At 43.2% G+C, this 20,151-nt stretch overlaps 1 protein-coding gene across 2 annotated transcripts in view; it reads left to right on the top strand.

Moving 5' to 3' along the window:
- ATP9B (ATPase phospholipid transporting 9B (putative)) overlaps nt 1–20,151 on the top strand; it is an 851,783-nt gene that overhangs the window by 253,377 nt on the left and 578,255 nt on the right. For both annotated transcript variants that reach the window (XM_063923317.1, XM_063923316.1), the window contains exon 5: nt 2,466–2,574. In XM_063923317.1, coding sequence (XP_063779387.1) covers nt 2,466–2,574 — 109 coding nt within the window. The remainder of the gene's footprint in view (nt 1–2,465; nt 2,575–20,151) is intronic.

The following is a 20,151-nucleotide window of genomic DNA, read 5'->3' as shown; positions in this document are numbered from 1 at the left end:
GGGTGGGCCAGTCCATAGCATCAATGCCTTCGTCTTGCAGGAACTGCTGACACACTCCAGCCACATGAGGTCTAGCATTGTCTTGCATTAGGAGGAACCCAGGGCCAACCGCACAAGCATATGGGTTGTTGCCCTCCTATGGCCGCCTTCACGTCTCCTGATGTACTGGCCTGTCTCCTGGTAGCGCCTCCATGCTCTGGACACTACGCTGACAGACACAGCAAACCTTCCCACAGCTCGCATTGATGTGCCATCTTGGATGAGCTGCACTACCTGAGCCACTTGTGTGGGATGTAGACTCCGTCTCATGCTACCACTAAAGTGAAAGCACCGCCAGCTTTCAAAAGTGACCAAAACATCAGCCAGAAAGCATAGGAGCTGAGAAGTGGTCTGTGGTCACCACCTGCAGAACAACTCCTTTATTGGGGGTGTCTTGCTAATTGCCTATAATTCCCACCTGTTGTCTATTCCATTTGCACAACAGCATGTGAAATTGATTGTCAATCAGTGTTGCTTCCTAAGTGGATAGTTTGATTTCACAGAAGTGCGATTGACTTGGAGTTACATTGTGTTGTTTAAGTGTTCCCTTTATTTTTTTGAGCAGTGTATATTAAAACCAAGTACACTCAAATTTATTATGATCTGAATACATTTGTTTTCTTTTTTACCTTAAAAGAAATTGGCAGAAGATGAAATTATTTTTTTGTATGAAGTAGATGAAAACATAGATAACACACCAAAATGAGTGCACTACCTTGACGGTTTAGCACAGGTTCTGATGTCCAATCTGCACAACTTTGCTTCATATATTCAATGTATCTAGGTTTCTCTTTACAGTCAACACTTTACATTAAATCAAATTTTAGTTTGCACCCATATTAAGTTTGGTAGGCAGTTTTTCAGCTTTTTATTAGTATTTGAAACACTTAACTGATAATAATTTTTTCAAAATGGCATAAAAAATTGTCAATACCGTTTAAAAAAAAATGTACTTAAGTATAATGCAGGACTGGTTCCTATTCAAATCCGGGTTGTGTAGCAAAGCGGTCACATGAGATGCCAGGGAAAGCCCAGCTGGCTGTGCCCATGCGACCATGCCAGTTAAGTGGTTAACTACTGTCATAAGGTCTACAGATCATGTCACTAATTGCTATCAATTCGTAACTAGTTGTTAGATGTTTGGATAAACTTAATACAAAAAACAGAATAATTGTAGTAATTATGCACTCGTTGCAGAGAATCTGTGTTGATCACAATCTACACAGGTTCTTTGTTACAGTAGTAAGATGTGAAACATTTACACTATGTGCTGATAGCACAATAATTTTGTGAGTTCTTCTCTTTCTTTCCTTAAATACTATATAAACAATCTTGCATATACTAAGATTTAGAACCAGTTGGTTGATAAATGCAAGCACAGTTTATAGTGGATAGGTAAAACCTACTCCTATGTTAATGATTTTCTACTAACTTCACTGGTTGTTTCACTTAGATACATTAGTCATGAAAGCATGAATCTGTAAAATCCAGACACCTGGCTCTTTAGCAAATTGAAAAAGAAAGAGGAAAGAAACAATTGAAATGCATACTAAATGCTGAAGTATACAGACCTGAAATTCAAGCAGACATATTTGTTGAAAATCAACACATTGCATTTGTAATCTTGATTTTCTGTATTTTAAGTAATGTGGCACTAAGTCCCCTATTAAGTGAAAGGCGGAATGATTGTTTACATTGCATAAAAGTGTGTTGAACACTAAAGAGGATTGCGTGTTAAGAACTTGAGACAAGTGTTGAATGTTCATCCTTGAAGTCGTCATTGGTAGCCCCATAGGCTTCTTGGTAATGGTTCTCTTCTATGAGCACTAGATGACTGAGACGTAAGCTGTATTATTATTATAAGTATTAATATTTTGTAGTCAAGTTATAGCCTGCTTAATAGTGGTCAGTGATTTATAAGAAGTGTTTTCTTAAGTGATATAAGCTGAACTTATATCTGAAAATAAATATTTTTGGAACATTTTCCAAATCGCAGTTAATAAAATAAGTAAAATAATGGGCAATGGTCATGTGTGTAAACATGTAGAGGTTGAATTCAATTGATCATGTTGTTTTTTTTGCGCCAAAAAAAAAAAAAAGTGTTCTGGCAATTCAATTCCAGACCATTTTTTAAGGATCCATGTATTTTCGTGGCCATGACTGCGATAACGGATCAGGTATCCGGCAAAAAAAATTACCAATAGTGCCGTCTTTTGGGGCTAATTGGATAGCCTATGAGAGATCAATTAACTGCGATAATTTATTGCGGCTAATTGGATTCCTTAATGTTCATCAAATTTTTGCACCTCATTGCATGCATGTACATTTGGCCTGATGATCTATCAACATATTTAACTAAAGTGCCTTCTGATGGAAATTGCCATATAATATTGTGTGTTTTACTTTGTGTGTGTGTTTATTTTTAGGGGTTTGTTCTGACTGTCACCATGGTGAGGGAAGCAGTAGATGAATATCGGAGATTCAAAAGAGACAAGGAAATGAATTCACAAATGTATAGCAAACTTACCATTAGAGGTTAGTAAAGTAATGACTGTTCATGCAAATTAAGTTTAAAGCTGAGATGAATTAATGTGTTAATTCTGAGTAAACTTGCATAAAAATGAAAAGCATCAAATTAAACATTGGATTGACCTTTGTATTAGTAATACTGTGACCCGAGTGGCAAGATTGGTGTGTAGCTCTTCTGGAACAAAACTGTAGATCCTTACATATTAAAGCCTTGGGGTGGACTATTTAATTAGCCTCAGTAATTTTTCTTGGGCTAATTGATCTTCCGGGGCTAGTCCCGAACCCGGCAGTCATCGGGTATTGTTTTTTCACCTGCCTGAGTTAGGCCACAAAAAATCCAGATAATCAGCCACATTTTGCCGTTTGTGGACACAAAAACACGTAGGTTTGCGAACGTATCACGGATTCAGTGTTTTCACCTGAAAATAGATATTTTTTCACGTTTAGAAAATGCAGTATAAATAAATTGGGAGAAAAAAATTGTGAAAAACGAAAAAATTATCAGGGCTAATTGAATTCCCCTCTTAAACCAACTCATACCACCAGAACCATCCATTACATTCTCTACATTTGAGGTCCATGCCATACGCCTCTTCCAACCAAAAAGAAAAAAGAAAAAAGATTTTTGTCAAGGCGCTGACTTTAATTAGGGAGAATTTCCCAAACTGACTTCCCACTTCAATCTGGGTGTACTGCAGCTTCAAAAAGGGAGAACACTGATTCTCCCAAGAAGTACCACCAAACTAAAATAATAATAATTGAAGCGCTGTACAGCCAGATATATTATTATAAATTTATTTAAAAAACACATACATATACATACAACACTAAACACACGGCCGGTGTAAGTTAAAATCAATTTGATAATTAATTCCAAAATTCATTGATACTACACACTAACCATTGGATATACATCATGCAATATTCTCTAAGAAAGTGCAACAAACAAACTCAATACTTGTTAGTTGATTAATTGATGTACATTAGTCCTCAGAAAAGACTTTGTTAGTCCTTCAGTAGTTTGAGCCTCAGTTCAAATCAAATGAACATGCAGATCATTTAGTGCAAATTGATGTTAGAAACACTATCCACAACTGTTATTCAAACACTGCATGCATAGATGGATATAAGCCTCTGCTGAGGTTTGAAGCAAGATTGCAATTGATTAGTGAATAATCAGAGAATATCTGTAGCAATGTCTATAGTCACGATTATTGTGTTTCCAAATTAGTACATTTTAAAAGTTTTTGTTAGTAAATGGCATGCACTCACAACTTGGCACATTCCCCGTTGCTACGGGCGATGAAAAGGACACTGGAATCTTGGTTGGCTTTTCGTGCAGTGATTACCCCCAGTACCTGCAGATTGTACTGGGAGCCGATCCCCCCTCCAGCTAGACAATTGCTGTATGACACTTTAGCTTGTCCGGGGTCCCGCCGCACCAAGTCCGTTAATTGATGTCCAAATGGTTAGCAGGTCGCAGCCGTGCATAAAGATCCAACTCTACGCGTTTCTCCGCCTCTATACTCGGCGGCTTCCTCAGGAGTAATAAATCTTATGCTCCCATTCATTCATTTAAGTAGTGGGAACTTTTTGTATTTCCGGGCGCTTTGTCCGTATACACGCGCTTGCGCATTACATGCGCTCCACTTGCGTGTCACCGCTCCTCAGATTCCACAGCCGACTTATTTGCACATGCGCACTACGTATATTATTTCCGTAGTCACACTGACTGGTGCATGTGTAGTTCAAGCGCAGCAGATTTCATTCAAAGGCTCATTTGTTATTTCTTCCAAATTAGTATCATTATAAATTACGATTCCAGCGGTACATTATTTCACATCATAGTCGCAAGAATATTTTACACTTCTCCAATTAATTAGACATTCTTATTCCATTAATGCAGCACATTGTATTATCTACTCTGTACTTGTAATCACCACTTATTTAGATACATCTGAAATCATAATAGAAATCGGGCGGCATAATCTAAAAAAAAAAAAAAAAAAAAAAAGGAACCCTGCATATCTCATAGGAGATGCGTTTCTACACTGTCACACCATAATTACACAATATGAGAAATCCTCCCCATTATAGTACATGATGTCAATCCTACAATTACTGTTAATAATAAAGAATTGATGATAAAATAATAAAATATAATGATAAAAACATGATCAGAGACATAAATATATAGATGACAATAATATTTGCATAGACCAAATGATTATACTTATAAGTCCATGATTCTTATCTACCCCATGGATCGATCACCAACCCTGATGACCACCAAATGAGGCCCCGACAATTAAGCCCCATGTCGAGTCAGTACTCGGATGACACCCCCCAATCATTAACATAATAATATTCCTAAGAGGCTCATATGACTCCCACAATCCATCTATTATAAGTGGCATACTTGGTTCCCTGTACGGGATTCGTTTTAATGAATATTATTTAACTCTACTGTGTCGTTTAAACCATACGGTACTAAGGTCCCTAACCGGAAATTCCAATATGCCTCTCTCTTACATAAGAGGCCAAAACGATCTCCTCCTCGTGCTGTTTTTCTTATCTGTTCGATACCGAACATCTGGATGTTGTTTATATTCCCTAGTTTACAACTGGTAATATGGGTATAAAGACTTTGTTTCCTTAATTTATTCCCTATATTTCTCTTATGCTCCATCAGCCTCTCATGTACCGTTCTGGTCGTCCGACCTACGTACTGTTTCTTACAGCCACAAATCAATAAATAAATGACAAAAGAAGACTTGCAATTAATAAAATCCTTAATATCAAATGATTCTCCTGTATTTAAGGACTCAAAGGTCGTCACTTTTCGGTGACAAAAGGAACAAGTTTGACATTTAATATTCCCACACTTGTGGAAGCCCAATGGCTTCTCAGGAAACCAGCTCGATGTAATCTTACCAGACCCTATATTCTTCATATGGCTAGGTGCTAACTTTATTTTAAGATCAATTAAAACTAGAGATTGAACAGATTCAAGATGATTTAAAAATATTTTCTGACAATTTGGGTTTTAAAGAGAGAGATGCAAAGGTTAACACTAAAATACAGGAATTTGAATTATCACTTATTGAAAGAAAAGATGGGAAGATGGATAGAGATAAGGAAGACTATGCGAAGGGGGTCAATAGATCCTTCAATAGACAGAATCAATATACACACCAGGTAGTTAGAGGAAGGGGAGACTTTAATTATCAAAATACACATGTGGATAATGGTTATAAGAGTAAAAGGAGATTTTTTAAAAATAGCCGTCCCTACCAAACCCCTCGACAGAGGGAGGAGAATTGGAGACCTAATAAAGGGAATCCTAAAAGATGGAACCATAACAGGTTTGAAATTTTGGCCAATGAGGGTTTAGAACTAGAATCACCAGAAATACCTGATTGGAGAGGTAACCGAACCCTAAAGAATAGATGGGGGAGCTATTCAGGGAGTATGGAACCATCACCTCGGTTTGGTAATGAAGATTTTTTAGATTATCGACAAAAGAACCCCAAAGATCCTCTACCAAGAGGCCCACAAAAAAGAGGAAGAGAACTAGGGGATCCAGGGGAGGAAGAAGGAAATATGGAAAAAAATGTGCGAATGAGGTAACCAGCAAAGGGATATTTAATCTCTCCTCTAAAAAATTAAGTGAATACGAATTGAGACTTTTATCTAAAGGTCTCAATTTTGCACCCAAAAGTAAACCTAATTTGTTTGAATTATTTGTTGACCTTAATCGATATACGAGAACACTTAGCAGGAAGCGGTATTTTGCTATGAAATCACTGAAGGCATCCAATTCAACTGAACTTCCTATCATTTTAGATGAATCAGATCAGGCAGCATTGGAGATTCTGCAATCTCTGAATGCTGAAACCGATACTGAAAGTATAGGCACTACAGAGAAAATGATTTTTGATGTGAAGCATAGAACCCCATTTAGGAGACGGTCAGATTTCTACCCTCTACAATATCGTGGGGTTTATGTAGAACATTTCTATAAATCAACCTTGGAAGACTTTCGGACCTTATGTAACAGGGCGGAGAAAAGTTATTTTAAGGATAATTTATCTAAGGGAGAAAGACTGGCTATTAAAAGTCTAAGTATGGATAATGAATTAATAATAAAGGCGGCAGACAAGGGGGGTGGGATAGTACTCCAGAATAGAAGCGACTATCTTCTGGAGGCTTATAGACAGTTAGACGATCAGACTGTTTATAAGAAACTATCCACCAACCCGACAACTGGCTTTCAAATTAAGTTGAAGAATATGCTTTCTCTAGCCCTGACCTCTGGAGTGATATCTAAGGACACTTTCAAATTTTTATTTACAGCTCACCCAGTCACACCCACGTATTACCATTTACCAAAAATACATAAAACTCTTATTTCTCCACCAGGTCGCCCGATTATTTCGGGGGTTGATTCACTCACTAACAATTTGTCACATTATGTGGATTCTTTTTTACAAGGACATGTACGCAATTTAAAATCCTTTATTAAGGACACTACACATTTTCTTAATATTATTCACAATGTTCGGTGGAAAAGGGGTTATTATTTAGTCACTTGTGATGTAGAAGCACTTTATTCTAATATCCCGCAGGACTTAGGTGTAGTTACAGCTGAGCACTATTTGAAAACAGATGGATCGTTAACAAAAGAACTATGTGAATTTCTAAAACAGTCCATTGAATTTATACTTCATCACAATTATTTTATTTTTAATTCCAATTATTATTTACAGTTGAAAGGAACCGCGATGGGGACGAGGTTCGCGCCGAGTTTCGCGAACCTATACATGGGCCGCTTTGAAGAGGAACATGTGTGGGGGGGCGGGCTCGGTGCGGATCTCGTCCTGTATTGTCGGTTTATTGATGATCTGTTTTTAATTTGGGGTGGTGGTGAGGAGTCACTTATCACTTTTTTGACTAGTTTAAACACTAATTGTTTTGGTTTAAAGTTCACTTACACATATAGTTTAACCGATATTTCATACTTGGATATCTCTCTAGAGGTGAAGGATGATGAATTGAAGACCTGCACCTTTACTAAGGAGGTTGATCAAAACCGCTATTTAAATTATGGGAGTAGCCATTTGCAAAAATGGCGTGACAACATACCTAAGAGTCAGTTTATTAGACATAAAAGAAATTGTTCTTCCATAGAAATGTTCAATCACCAGGCAGAAAAGTTGAAGATGTCCTTCCTCGAACAAGGCTATCCTCGGGATGTAGTGACCAAGGCTTATGGGGAGGTATGCCAGATTGATAGGGTTCAGTTATTACAGGGAAGAAAAACAAGGGATGGCGATCAACAACAGGAGGGGGTAGATGATAGATCAGCAAATTTCGTGACAAAATACAATTCACATGCCTATGACATTAGAAAAATCATAAAGAAAAATCATTCCTTGTTGAAGATGGATGAAATTCTTAATAAGGGATTGGGGTGTAGTGATAAGGTAACGTTTAGAAGGTCTGACAATCTTAAAATAAAGTTAGCACCTAGCCATATGAAGAATATAGGGTCTGGTAAGATTACATCGAGCTGGTTTCCTGAGAAGCCATTGGGCTTCCACAAGTGTGGGAATATTAAATGTCAAACTTGTTCCTTTTGTCACCGAAAAGTGACGACCTTTGAGTCCTTAAATACAGGAGAATCATTTGATATTAAGGATTTTATTAATTGCAAGTCTTCTTTTGTCATTTATTTATTGATTTGTGGCTGTAAGAAACAGTACGTAGGTCGGACGACCAGAACGGTACATGAGAGGCTGATGGAGCATAAGAGAAATATAGGGAATAAATTAAGGAAACAAAGTCTTTATACCCATATTACCAGTTGTAAACTAGGGAATATAAACAACATCCAGATGTTCGGTATCGAACAGATAAGAAAAACAGCACGAGGAGGAGATCGTTTTGGCCTCTTATGTAAGAGAGAGGCATATTGGAATTTCCGGTTAGGGACCTTAGTACCGTATGGTTTAAACGACACAGTAGAGTTAAATAATATTCATTAAAACGAATCCCGTACAGGGAACCAAGTATGCCACTTATAATAGATGGATTGTGGGAGTCATATGAGCCTCTTAGGAATATTATTATGTTAATGATTGGGGGGTGTCATCCGAGTACTGACTCGACATGGGGCTTAATTGTCGGGGCCTCATTTGGTGGTCATCAGGGTTGGTGATCGATCCATGGGGTAGATAAGAATCATGGACTTATAAGTATAATCATTTGGTCTATGCAAATATTATTGTCATCTATATATTTATGTCTCTGATCATGTTTTTATCATTATATTTTATTATTTTATCATCAATTCTTTATTATTAACAGTAATTGTAGGATTGACATCATGTACTATAATGGGGAGGATTTCTCATATTGTGTAATTATGGTGTGACAGTGTAGAAACGCATCTCCTATGAGATATGCAGGGTTCCTTTTTTTTTTTTTAGATTATGCCGCCCGATTTCTATTATGATTTCAGATGTATCTAAATAAGTGGTGATTACAAGTACAGAGTAGATAATACAATGTGCTGCATTAATGGAATAAGAATGTCTAATTAATTGGAGAAGTGTAAAATATTCTTGCGACTATGATGTGAAATAATGTACCGCTGGAATCGTAATTTATAATGATACTAATTTGGAAGAAATAACAAATGAGCCTTTGAATGAAATCTGCTGCGCTTGAACTACACATGCACCAGTCAGTGTGACTACGGAAATAATATACGTAGTGCGCATGTGCAAATAAGTCGGCTGTGGAATCTGAGGAGCGGTGACACGCAAGTGGAGCGCATGTAATGCGCAAGCGCGTGTATACGGACAAAGCGCCCGGAAATACAAAAAGTTCCCACTACTTAAATGAATGAATGGGAGCATAAGATTTATTACTCCTGAGGAAGCCGCCGAGTATAGAGGCGGAGAAACGCGTAGAGTTGGATCTTTATGTACGGCTGCGACCTGCTAACCATTTGGACATCAATTAACGGACTTGGTGCGGCGGGACCCCGGACAAGCTAAAGTGTCATACAGCAATTGTCTAGCTGGAGGGGGGATCGGCTCCCAGTACAATCTGCAGGTACTGGGGGTAATCACTGCACGAAAAGCCAACCAAGATTCCAGTGTCCTTTTCATCGCCCGTAGCAACGGGGAATGTGCCAAGTTGTGAGTGCATGCCATTTACTAACAAAAACTTTTAAAATGTACTAATTTGGAAACACAATAATCGTGACTATAGACATTGCTACAGATATTCTCTGATTATTCACTAATCAATTGCAATCTTGCTTCAAACCTCAGCAGAGGCTTATATCCATCTATGCATGCAGTGTTTGAATAACAGTTGTGGATAGTGTTTCTAACATCAATTTGCACTAAATGATCTGCATGTTCATTTGATTTGAACTGAGGCTCAAACTACTGAAGGACTAACAAAGTCTTTTCTGAGGACTAATGTACATCAATTAATCAACTAACAAGTACTGAGTTTGTTTGTTGCACTTTCTTAGAGAATATTGCATGATGTATATCCAATGGTTAGTGTGTAGTATCAATGAATTTTGGAATTAATTATCAAATTGATTTTAACTTACACCGGCCGTGTGTTTAGTGTTGTATGTATATGTATGTGTTTTTTAAATAAATTTATAATAATATATCTGGCTGTACAGCGCTTCAATTATTATTATTTTTGTTTGGTGGTGCCTCTTCCAACCAGTCCATCTTAGAGTAGCTGTCATTAACCGCCCCCCCTGACACTGCTTCCAAATTCATCGACAACTTTGCTTCCTTGCTTCCTGGCTTCCTCACTTCCTCTCTTCTGACATTCCCTCCATTATCCTAGGCGATTTCAACATCCCTATTGACATCCCCACACAATCCCCTGCCTCTAAACTCCTTAACCTCACCTCTTCACTTGGTCTCTCCCAGTGGACCTCCTCACCCTCCCATGTGAATGGGAGCTCACTGGATCTGGTCTTCACTCACCGCTGTGATATTTCTGATTTCTCTAACGTCCTAGTGGATGCTGGGGACTCCGTAAGGACCATGGGGAATAGACGGGCTCCGCAGGAGACAGGGCACTTTAAGAAAGAATTAGGACTACTGGTGTGCACTGGCTCCTCCCTCTATGCCCCTCCTCCAGACCTCAGTTAGAATCTGTGCCCGGCCGAGCTGGGTGCACTTTAGTGAGCTCTCCTGAGCTTGCTAATAAGAAAGTATTTTGTTAGGATTTTTTATTTTCAGAGAGATCTGCTGGCAACAGGCTCTCTGCTACGTGGGACTGAGGGGAGAGAAGCAGACCTACTAACTGCGGATAGGTCATGCTTCTTAGGCTACTGGACACCATTAGCTCCAGAGGGATCGAACACAGGAACGTCCGATCCCGGAGCCGCGCCGCCGTCCCCCTCGCAGAGCCAGAAGCCGGTGTGTGAAGCAAGAAGACGTCAAAAGCGACGGCAGAAGACTCCAGTCTTCATATGAGGTAGCGCACAGCACTGCAGCTGTGCGCCATTGCTCCCACATCAAACCCACACACTCCGGTCACTGTAGGGTGCAGGGCGCAGGGGGGGGCGCCCTGGGCAGCAATTAAGTACCTCTTGGCATAAAAGGGCATATATACAGTTGGGCAGTGTATATATGCATGAGCCCCCGCCATTATTTTACACAAAATCGCGGGACAGAAGCCCGCCGCTGAGGGGGCGGGGCTTCTTCCTCAGCACTCACCAGCGCCATTTTCTCTCCACAGCTCCGCTGAGAGGAAGCTCCCCAGGCTCTCCCCTGCAGATTCACGGTAGAAAGAGGGTAAAAAGAGAGGGGGGGGGGCACATAAATTTAGCGCAATATCAGTATATACAGCAGCTACTGGGTAAACACTAAGTTACTGTGTAATTCCTGGGTCATATAGCGCTGGGGTGTGTGCTGGCATACTCTCTCTCTGTCTCTCCAAAAGGCCTTGTGGGGGTTCTGTCCTCAAATAGAGCATCCCCTGTGTGTGTGGTGTGTCGGTACGCTTGTGTCGACATGTTTGACGAGGAAGGCTATGTGGAAGCAGAGCAGGTGCAGATGAATGTGGTGTCTCCGCCGACGGCGCCGACACCTGATTGGATGGATATGTGGAAGGTGTTAAATGATAATGTAAACTCCTTGCATAAAAGGTTGGATAAAGCTGATGCCTTGGGACAGTCAGGGTCCCAACCCATGCCTGATCCTACAGCGCAGAGGTCGTCAGGGTCTCAGAAGCGCCCACTATCCCAAATTGTTGACACGGATATCGACACGGATTCTGACTCCAGTGTCGATGGCGATGATGCAAAGTTGCAGCCTAAAATGGCTAAAGCCATCTGCTACATGATTATAGCAATGAAGAATGTATTGCACATCTCAGAGGAAAACCCTGTCCCTGCCAAGAGGGTTTATATGTTTGGGGAGAAAAGGCAAGAAGTGACTTTTCCCCCTTCACATGAGTTAAATGAGTTATGTGAAAAAGCTTGGGATTCTCCTGATAGGAAAATGCAGATTTCCAAACGGTTACTTATGGCGTATCCTTTCCAGCCAACGGACAGGTTACGCTGGGAATCCTCCCCTAGGGTAGACAAAGCTTTGACACGCTTATCTAAGAAGGTAGCCCTGCCGTCACAGGATACGGCCGCCCTAAAAGATCCTGCGGATAGAAAGCAGGAAGGTACCCTACTAAGGCCGGCAATTGCGTCGGCCTGGATGTGTAGTGCTGTAGCAGCATGGACAGATACTCTGTCTGAGGAGCTTGATACCTTGGACAAGGATACTATATTGCTGACCCTGGGGCATATAAAAGACGCTGTCCTATACATGAGGGATGCCCAGAGAGACATTTGCCTACTGAGCTCTAGAATAAATGCAATGTCAATTTCTGCCAGAAGGGTCCTGTGGACTCGGCAATGGACAGGTGATGCCGACTCAAAAAAGCACATGGAGGTTTTACCTTATAAGGGTGAGGAATTGTTTGGGGACGGTCTCTCGGACCTAGTTTCCACAGCTACGGCTGGGAAGTCAAATTTTTTGCCATATATTCCCTCACAACCTAAGAAAGCACCGTATTACCAAATGCAGTCCTTTCGATCACAAAGAGGCAAGAAAGTCAGAGGTGCGTCCTTTCTTGCCAGAGGCAGGAGTAGAGGAAAGAAGCTGCACAATACAGCTAGTTCCCAGGAACAGAAGTCCTCCCCGGCTTCCACTAAATCCACCGCATGACGCTGGGGCTCCACAGGTGGAGCCAGGAGCGGTGGGGGCGCGTCTCCGAAATTTCAGCCACCAGTGGGTTCGCTCACGAGTGGTTCCCTGGGCTATACAGATTGTGTCTCAGGGATACAAGCTGGAATTCGAAGTGATTCCCCCTCACCGTTACCTCAAATCGGAAGTAGTGTTAGCGGCAATTCACAAATTATATCTCCAGCAGGTGGTGGCAAAGGTTCCCCTCCCTCAACAGGGAAGGGGTTACTATTCCACAATGTTTGTGGTTCCGAAACCGGACGGTTCGGTCAGACCCATATTGAATTTAAAATCCCTGAACATTTACCTGAAAAGGTTCAAGTTCAAGATGGAATCGCTCAGGGCGGTCATTGCAAGCCTGGAAGAGGGGGATTTTATGGTGTCTCTGGACATAAAGGATGCTTACCTGCATGTCCCCATTTATCCACCTCATCAGGAGTACCTCAGATTTGTGGTACAGGACTGTCATTACCAATTCCAGACGTTGCCGTTTGGTCTGTCCACGGCACCGAGAATATTTACCAAGGTAATGGCAGAAATGATGGTGCTTCTGCGAAAGCAAGGAGTTACAATTATCCCATACTTGGACGATCTCCTCATAAAGGCGAGGTCCAGGGAGCAGTTGCTGATCAGCGTAGCACACTCTCGGGAGGTGTTACAACAGCACGGCTGGATTCTGAATATTCCAAAGTCGCAGCTGATTCCTACGACGAGTCTGCCCTTCCTGGGCATGATTCTGGACACAGACCAGATAAGGTGTTTCTCCCGGAGGAGAAGGCCCAGGAGCTCGTGACTCTGGTCAGAGACCTCTTAAAACCAAAACAGGTGTCGGTGCATCTATGCACGCGAGTCCTGGGAAAGATGGTGGCATCATACGAAGCCAGTCCCTTCGGCAGGTTCCATGCGAGGACCTTTCAGTGGGATCTGTTGGACAAGTGGTCCGGATCGCATCTTCAGATGCATCGGCTGATCACCCTATCTTCCAGGGCCAGGGTGTCTCTTCTGTGGTGGCTGCAGAGTGCTCACCTTCTCGAGGGCCGCAGGTTCGGCATACAGGACTGGGTCCTGGTGACCACGGATGCAAGCCTCCGAGGGTGGGGGGCAGTCACTCAGGGAAGAAACTTCCAGGGGCTGTGGTCAAGTCAAGAGACTTGTCTGCACATCAATATCCTGGAACTAAGGGCCATATACAACGCCCTGAGTCAAGCAGAGCCTCTGCTTCGCAACCAACCGGTGCTGATTCAGTCAGACAACATCACCGCAGTGGCTCATGTAAACCGCCAGGGCGGCACAAGAAGCAGGGTGGCAATGGCAGAAGCCACCAGAATTCTTCGCTGGGCGGAGAATCACGTGCAAGCACTGTCAGCAGTGTTCATTCCGGGAGTGGACAACTGGGAAGCAGACTTCCTCAGCAGGCACGACCTCCACCCGGGAGAGTGGGGACTTCATCAAGAAGTCTTCACACAGATTACAAATCGATGGGAACTGCCACAGGTGGACATGATGGCATCCCGCCTCAACAAAAAGCTACAAAGGTATTGCGCCAGGTCAAGAGACCCTCAGGCGACAGCTGTGGACGCACTAGTGACACCGTGGGTGTTCCAGTCAGTTTATGTGTTTCTTCCTCTTCCTCTCATACACAAGGTCCTGAGAATCGTAAGAAAAAGAGGAGTGAGAACAATACTCATTGTTCCGGATTGGCCAAGAAGGGCTTGGTATCCGGAACTGCTAGAAATGCTCACAGAGGACCCATGGCCTCTGCCTCTCAGACAGGATCTGTTGCAACAGGGGCCCTGTCTGTTCCAAGACTTACCACGGCTGCGTTTGACGGCATGGCGGTTGAACGCCGGATCCTAGTGGAAAAAGGCATTCCGGATGAGGTTATTCCTACGCTGATAAAGGTTAGGAAGGAAGTGACAGCAAAACATTATCCCCATATATGGCGAAAATATGTGGCTTGGTGTGAGGCCAGGAAGGCCCCTACAGAGGAATTCCAACTGGGCCGTTTCCTTCACTTCCTTCGGGCGGGAGTGACTATGGGCTTAAAATTAGGGTCCATTAAGGTCCAGATTTCAGCCCTATCCATTTTCTTTCAAAAGGAACTGGCTTCTCTTCCTGAAGTTCAGACGTTTGTAAAGGGAGTGCTGCATATTCAGCCCCCTTTTGTGCCACCAGTGGCACCTTGGGATCTTAACGTGGTGTTGAGTTTCCTGAAATCTCACTGGTTTGAGCCACTTAAGACCGTGGAGTTAAAATATCTCACGTGGAAAGTTGTCATGCTATTGGCCTTAGCTTCGGCTAGGCGTGTGTCTGCATTGGCGGCTTTGTCATGTAAAAGCCCCTATCTGGTTTTCCATATGGACAGGGCAGAGTTACGGACTCGTCCGCAATTTCTGCCGAAGGTGGTGTCATCCTTTCATTTGAACCAACCTATTGTGGTGCCTGCGGCTACTCGTGACTTGGAGGATTCCAAGTTACTAGATGTAGTCAGGGCTTTGAAGATTTATGTAGCCAGAACGGATGGAGTCAGGAAAGCTGCTTCGTTGTTTACCCTGTATGCATCCAACAAGCTGGGTGCTCCTGCTTCAAAGCAAACTATTGCTCGCTGGATCTGTAACACGATTTAGCAGGCTCATTCTGCGGCTGGATTGCCGCATCCAAAATCGGTAAAAGCCCATTCCACAAGGAAGGTGGGCTCTTCTTGGGCGGCTGCCCGAGGGGTCTCGGCATTACAGCTTTGCCGAGCAGCTACTTGGTCAGGTTCGAACACTTTTGCAAAGTTCTACAAATTTGATACCCTGGCTGAGGAGGACCTTGAGTTTGCTCATTCGGTGCTGCAGAGTCATCCGCACTCTCCCGCCCGTTTGGGTGCTTTGGTATAATCCCCATGGTCCTTACGGAGTCCCCAGCATCCACTAGGACAGTAGAGAAAATAAGATTTTACTTACCGGTAAATCTATTTCTCGTAGTCCGTAGTGGATGCTGGGCGCCCGTCCCAAGTGCGGACTTCTTCTGCAATACTTTTATATAGTTATTGCTTAAATAAGGGTTATATTATGGTTGCATCAGGTTTGTCTGATGCTCTGTTATTGTTCATACTGTTAACTGGGTAAGTTTATCACGAGTTATACGGTGTGATTGGTGTGGCTGGTATGAGTCTTACCCTGGATTCCAAAATCCTTTCCTTGTACTGTCAGCTCTTTCGGGCACAGTTTCCTTAACTGAGGTCTGGAGGAGGGGCATAGAGGGAGGAGCCAGTGCACACCAGTAGTCCTAATTATTTCTTAAAGTGCCCTGTCTCCTGCGGAGCCCGTCTATTCCCCATGGTCCTTACGGAGTCCCCAGCATCCACTACGGACTACGAGAAATAGATTTACCGGTAAGTAAAATCTTATTTTTTCCAACTCCCCATTTCCCCTCTTTGACCACCACCTGCTCTTCTTTAACTTATCTCTCTCTGCTTCCCCATCTCTACCTCCTAAGGCTACCATCACTAAGCGTAACATTGAAGCTATTGACACCACATTCCTTTCCTCCCTGTTTGATTCACTTCTTTCTCCTATTCTCTCTCTCTCATGCCCTGAACAAGCCACTTCCACATACAATGCATCCCTTACTTCTGCTCTTGACTCTGTTGCTCCACCAACTACTATTCACCCTCGCAAATTAACACCTCAACCCTGGCACACCAAATGCACCAGATATCTGCAAAAATGCTCACGTACAGCTGAGCGACACTGGAGGAAATCACGCTCTAAGGGAGACTTCCTCCATTTCAAACTTATGCTCTCATCCTTCAGTGCTGCCCTTTCTCTTGCTAAACAGTCATACTTAAAGAACCTCATCTCCTCCCAGTCTTCCAACCCCCGGCGCCTCTTTGCCACTCTCAACTCACTCCTCTGCCCACCTCCACCTCATCTCCCTTCCTCACTCTCTGCTCTTGACTTTGCCACTTACTTCACATCCAAAATTGACTCCATACGTCAGGACATCACACCACACCAGACCATCAGTAACCAGCTTTCTTCCATCCCTTACCAACCCTCCCCAACCCTCGCACCTACTCTGACATCTTTCTCCCATGCATCTGGAGAGAAAGTCATGGCCCTCATTCGTTCCTGTCCCCTCACCACCGCCCCACTTGACCCTATCCCCTCCCGCCTCCTCCGCTACCTCTCTCCTTCTGCTTGTTCCCATCTTTCCCACCTTCTCAATCTATCCCTCTCATCAGGCACTGTCCCCTCTGCCTTCAAGCATTCACTCATCTCTCCTATTCTTAAAAAACCTACACTTGATCCAAACACTCTCTCCAACTACCGACCCATCTCTCTCCTCCCTTTTGCCTCCAAACTCCTTGAGCGTATTGTCTACAACCGCCTTACTTCCTTTCTTTCCTCTCACTCACTGCTTGACCCATTCCAGTCTGGCTTCCGTCCTCTCCACTCCACTGAAACTGCCCTTACAAAAGTATGCAATGACCTCCATGCTGCTAAATCTAAGGGACACTACTCCATACTTATTCTACTTGATCTCTCTGCTGCTTTTGACACTGTGGACCATCCTCTCCTACTGCACATTCTTCACTCCATTGGTCTGCGTGACACTGCCCTCGCTTGGCTGTCCTCCTACCTTTCTGACCGTTCTTTCTCTGTCTCCTCTCATGACTCCACCTCCCCCTCACTTCCACTAACTATAGGGGTACCCCAAGGTTCTGTCCTTGGTCCTCTTCTCTTCTCTCTATACGTCCTCACTAGGTAAGCTCATTATTTTTTTTGGTTTCCAATATCATCTCTATGCTGATGACACCCAAATCTATCTTTCCGCTCCAGACCTCTCCTCTCCAGACCTCTCCCCTGCTCTCCTCACTCATATCTCCAACTGTCTCTCTGCTACCTCTTCCTGGATGTCCCAGCGCTTTCTTAGACTTAACATGTCTAAGACAGAGCTGATCATCTTTCCTCCCTCCCGCATAACCTCACCTCCTACAATCTCATTATCTATTGATGGCACTACTATCTCCTCTAGCCAACAAGTGCGCTGTCTTGGAGTAATCCTTGACTCCTCCCTCTCCTTCAAACCACACATTCAGCACCTCTCACAAACCTGCCATTTTCATCTAAAAAATATTTCCAGGATCAGACCCTTTCTGACCCAGGATGCTACTAAGACTCTTATCCACTCCCTGGTCATCTCCAGACTGGACTACTGTATTCTGCTCCTGACTGCCATTCCTGACAAATACCTCTCTCCACTCCAATCTATCCTCAATGCTGCTGCCCGTCTCATCTTCCTCACAAACGCACTATGTCCACCTCTCCTCTCTTACTAGACCTTCACTGGCTCCCCTTCCCTTTCAGAATCCATTTCAAGCTTCTCACACTCACTTACAAAGCCCTCACCCACTCCTCTCCCATCTACATCTCTGACCTTATCTCCCTTTACACTCCCACCCGTCCTCTTCGCTCTGCTAATGCACGCCGACTCCCCTGCCTACGGATTACTTCCTCCCACTCCTACCTCCAAGATTTTTCACGTGCTGCACAACTTCTTTGGAATTCCCTACCTCTCCCCCTCAGACTCTCCACCTCTCTACAAAACTTCAAACGATCTCTCAAGACCCACTTCTTCACCAAACCCAGCCAAATCTCATTCTAACCCTCTGTTCTACGCTCTCTATGTACCCCATCTGTCTCACCCCTGTCTGTCTACCCCTCCCCTTTAGAATGTAAGCTCTCACGAGCAGGGCCCTCTTCCCTCATGTGCTTATCCATTCTTACTTTAATAATCTTCAACTGCACCACATCCAGCAGTCTTCTGCCACCTGATACTTATTCCAGTGTCATCTGCTAATGTAACTATGTTTATTTACCCTGTACTTGTCCTATACTGTCATCAACTGTAAATTGCTGTTTTCCTGTTTGATTATTTGTTTATGTATTCTGTAATTGGGCGCTGCGGAACCCTTGTGGCGCCATATAAATAAAGGATAATAATAATAATGACTGTAGAATTGCTCACTAAAGTGTAAGATCTCCAGTTTTACTATGTAAGGAATTATTGAAAGCTACACTAACCAGATGAAACAGGATTAACATTATAATGCATTATCGATATATCCAGTATCACAATTTTTACTGCGCTTACTGTATATAAACCCCACATTATATGAGGACATTATGCAGTTTTACTTGCCATCTTGCTAAAAGTTATATGCTCCCAATATGCCAGCTACTCCCATATTAACAGACCAACCACCCAGATTTCTCTTCTCAGGGCTCACACACCCTATAACACGCAATTTTTGTGGCGGAAGACTAATTTTACCAGAATGAGTGGGTTACACAGGATACAAGGAGCTGCAGCCAATAGAATATGTGTGGCTCTATCTCACTGTTAGTCACAGGACGAGAGTTATTACCTTCCCCACTAAAAAAAAGTATATATGCTCGTGCAAGTTTTGGTGGGGTTGCCAGATCATGTTTACGGAATCCAGTGGCATATCTTTAATGGTTACGGAGTGTGTATCCCACACAACACACCCTGCACCCATATATTATACTCACCACCCTAGAGTCCTGTGTTGGCACTGCAGGTATCAAGGAGATAATTAAATTGCCATTTTTCCATGTTTGGCGCACTGGGAACAGACACCTGCACAGCACAGTGCCAGAGTCTACTTAGCTGCGAGAAAGGAGTTGTCCCGAACAGAGAGTGCACACGGGCCCCCTCCCCTCTTATACCAGGCCATGACTTGATGGGTTAAAGGGCCAGCGCAGGTGTGCACTTTGGCTCTGGAACATCATGCTGGATGACTGGCAGGTTGTCTCACTCACAGACCAATGCAGATGAATAGATGTAGTGACACACTGTTGGGGTCAGGTACTGTATTTTCTCATATGTCTTAGAGGATGCTGGGGATGCTTCAAGAACCATGGGGTATAGACGGGATCCGCAGGAGACATGGGCACACTATAAGACTTTGAAAGGGTGTGAACTGGCTCCTCCCTCTATGCCCCTCCTCCAGACTCCAGTTAGATTCTGTGCCCAGTGAGACTGGATGCACACTGAGGAGCTGTCCGGAGTTTCTCAGAAAAATACTTTTTATTAGGTTTATTATTTTCAGGGAGACCTGCTGGCAACAGGCTCCCTGCATCATTGGAGTGAGGGGAGAGACGCAAGTAATTTGGTGCTAAATTATATATATAGAAAGCGCTAACAGGTCTGGGCAGTCTTTTTACTGACTTCAGTACCGGGATAGGCGCTGGATGTGAGCTGGCAGAACTCCCTCTGT

The sequence above is a fragment of the Pseudophryne corroboree genome, chromosome 5, assembly GCF_028390025.1.
Source record: "Pseudophryne corroboree isolate aPseCor3 chromosome 5, aPseCor3.hap2, whole genome shotgun sequence".
Taxonomy (NCBI): domain Eukaryota; kingdom Metazoa; phylum Chordata; class Amphibia; order Anura; family Myobatrachidae; genus Pseudophryne; species Pseudophryne corroboree.
This window is presented reverse-complemented; position numbering and strand designations above follow the sequence as displayed.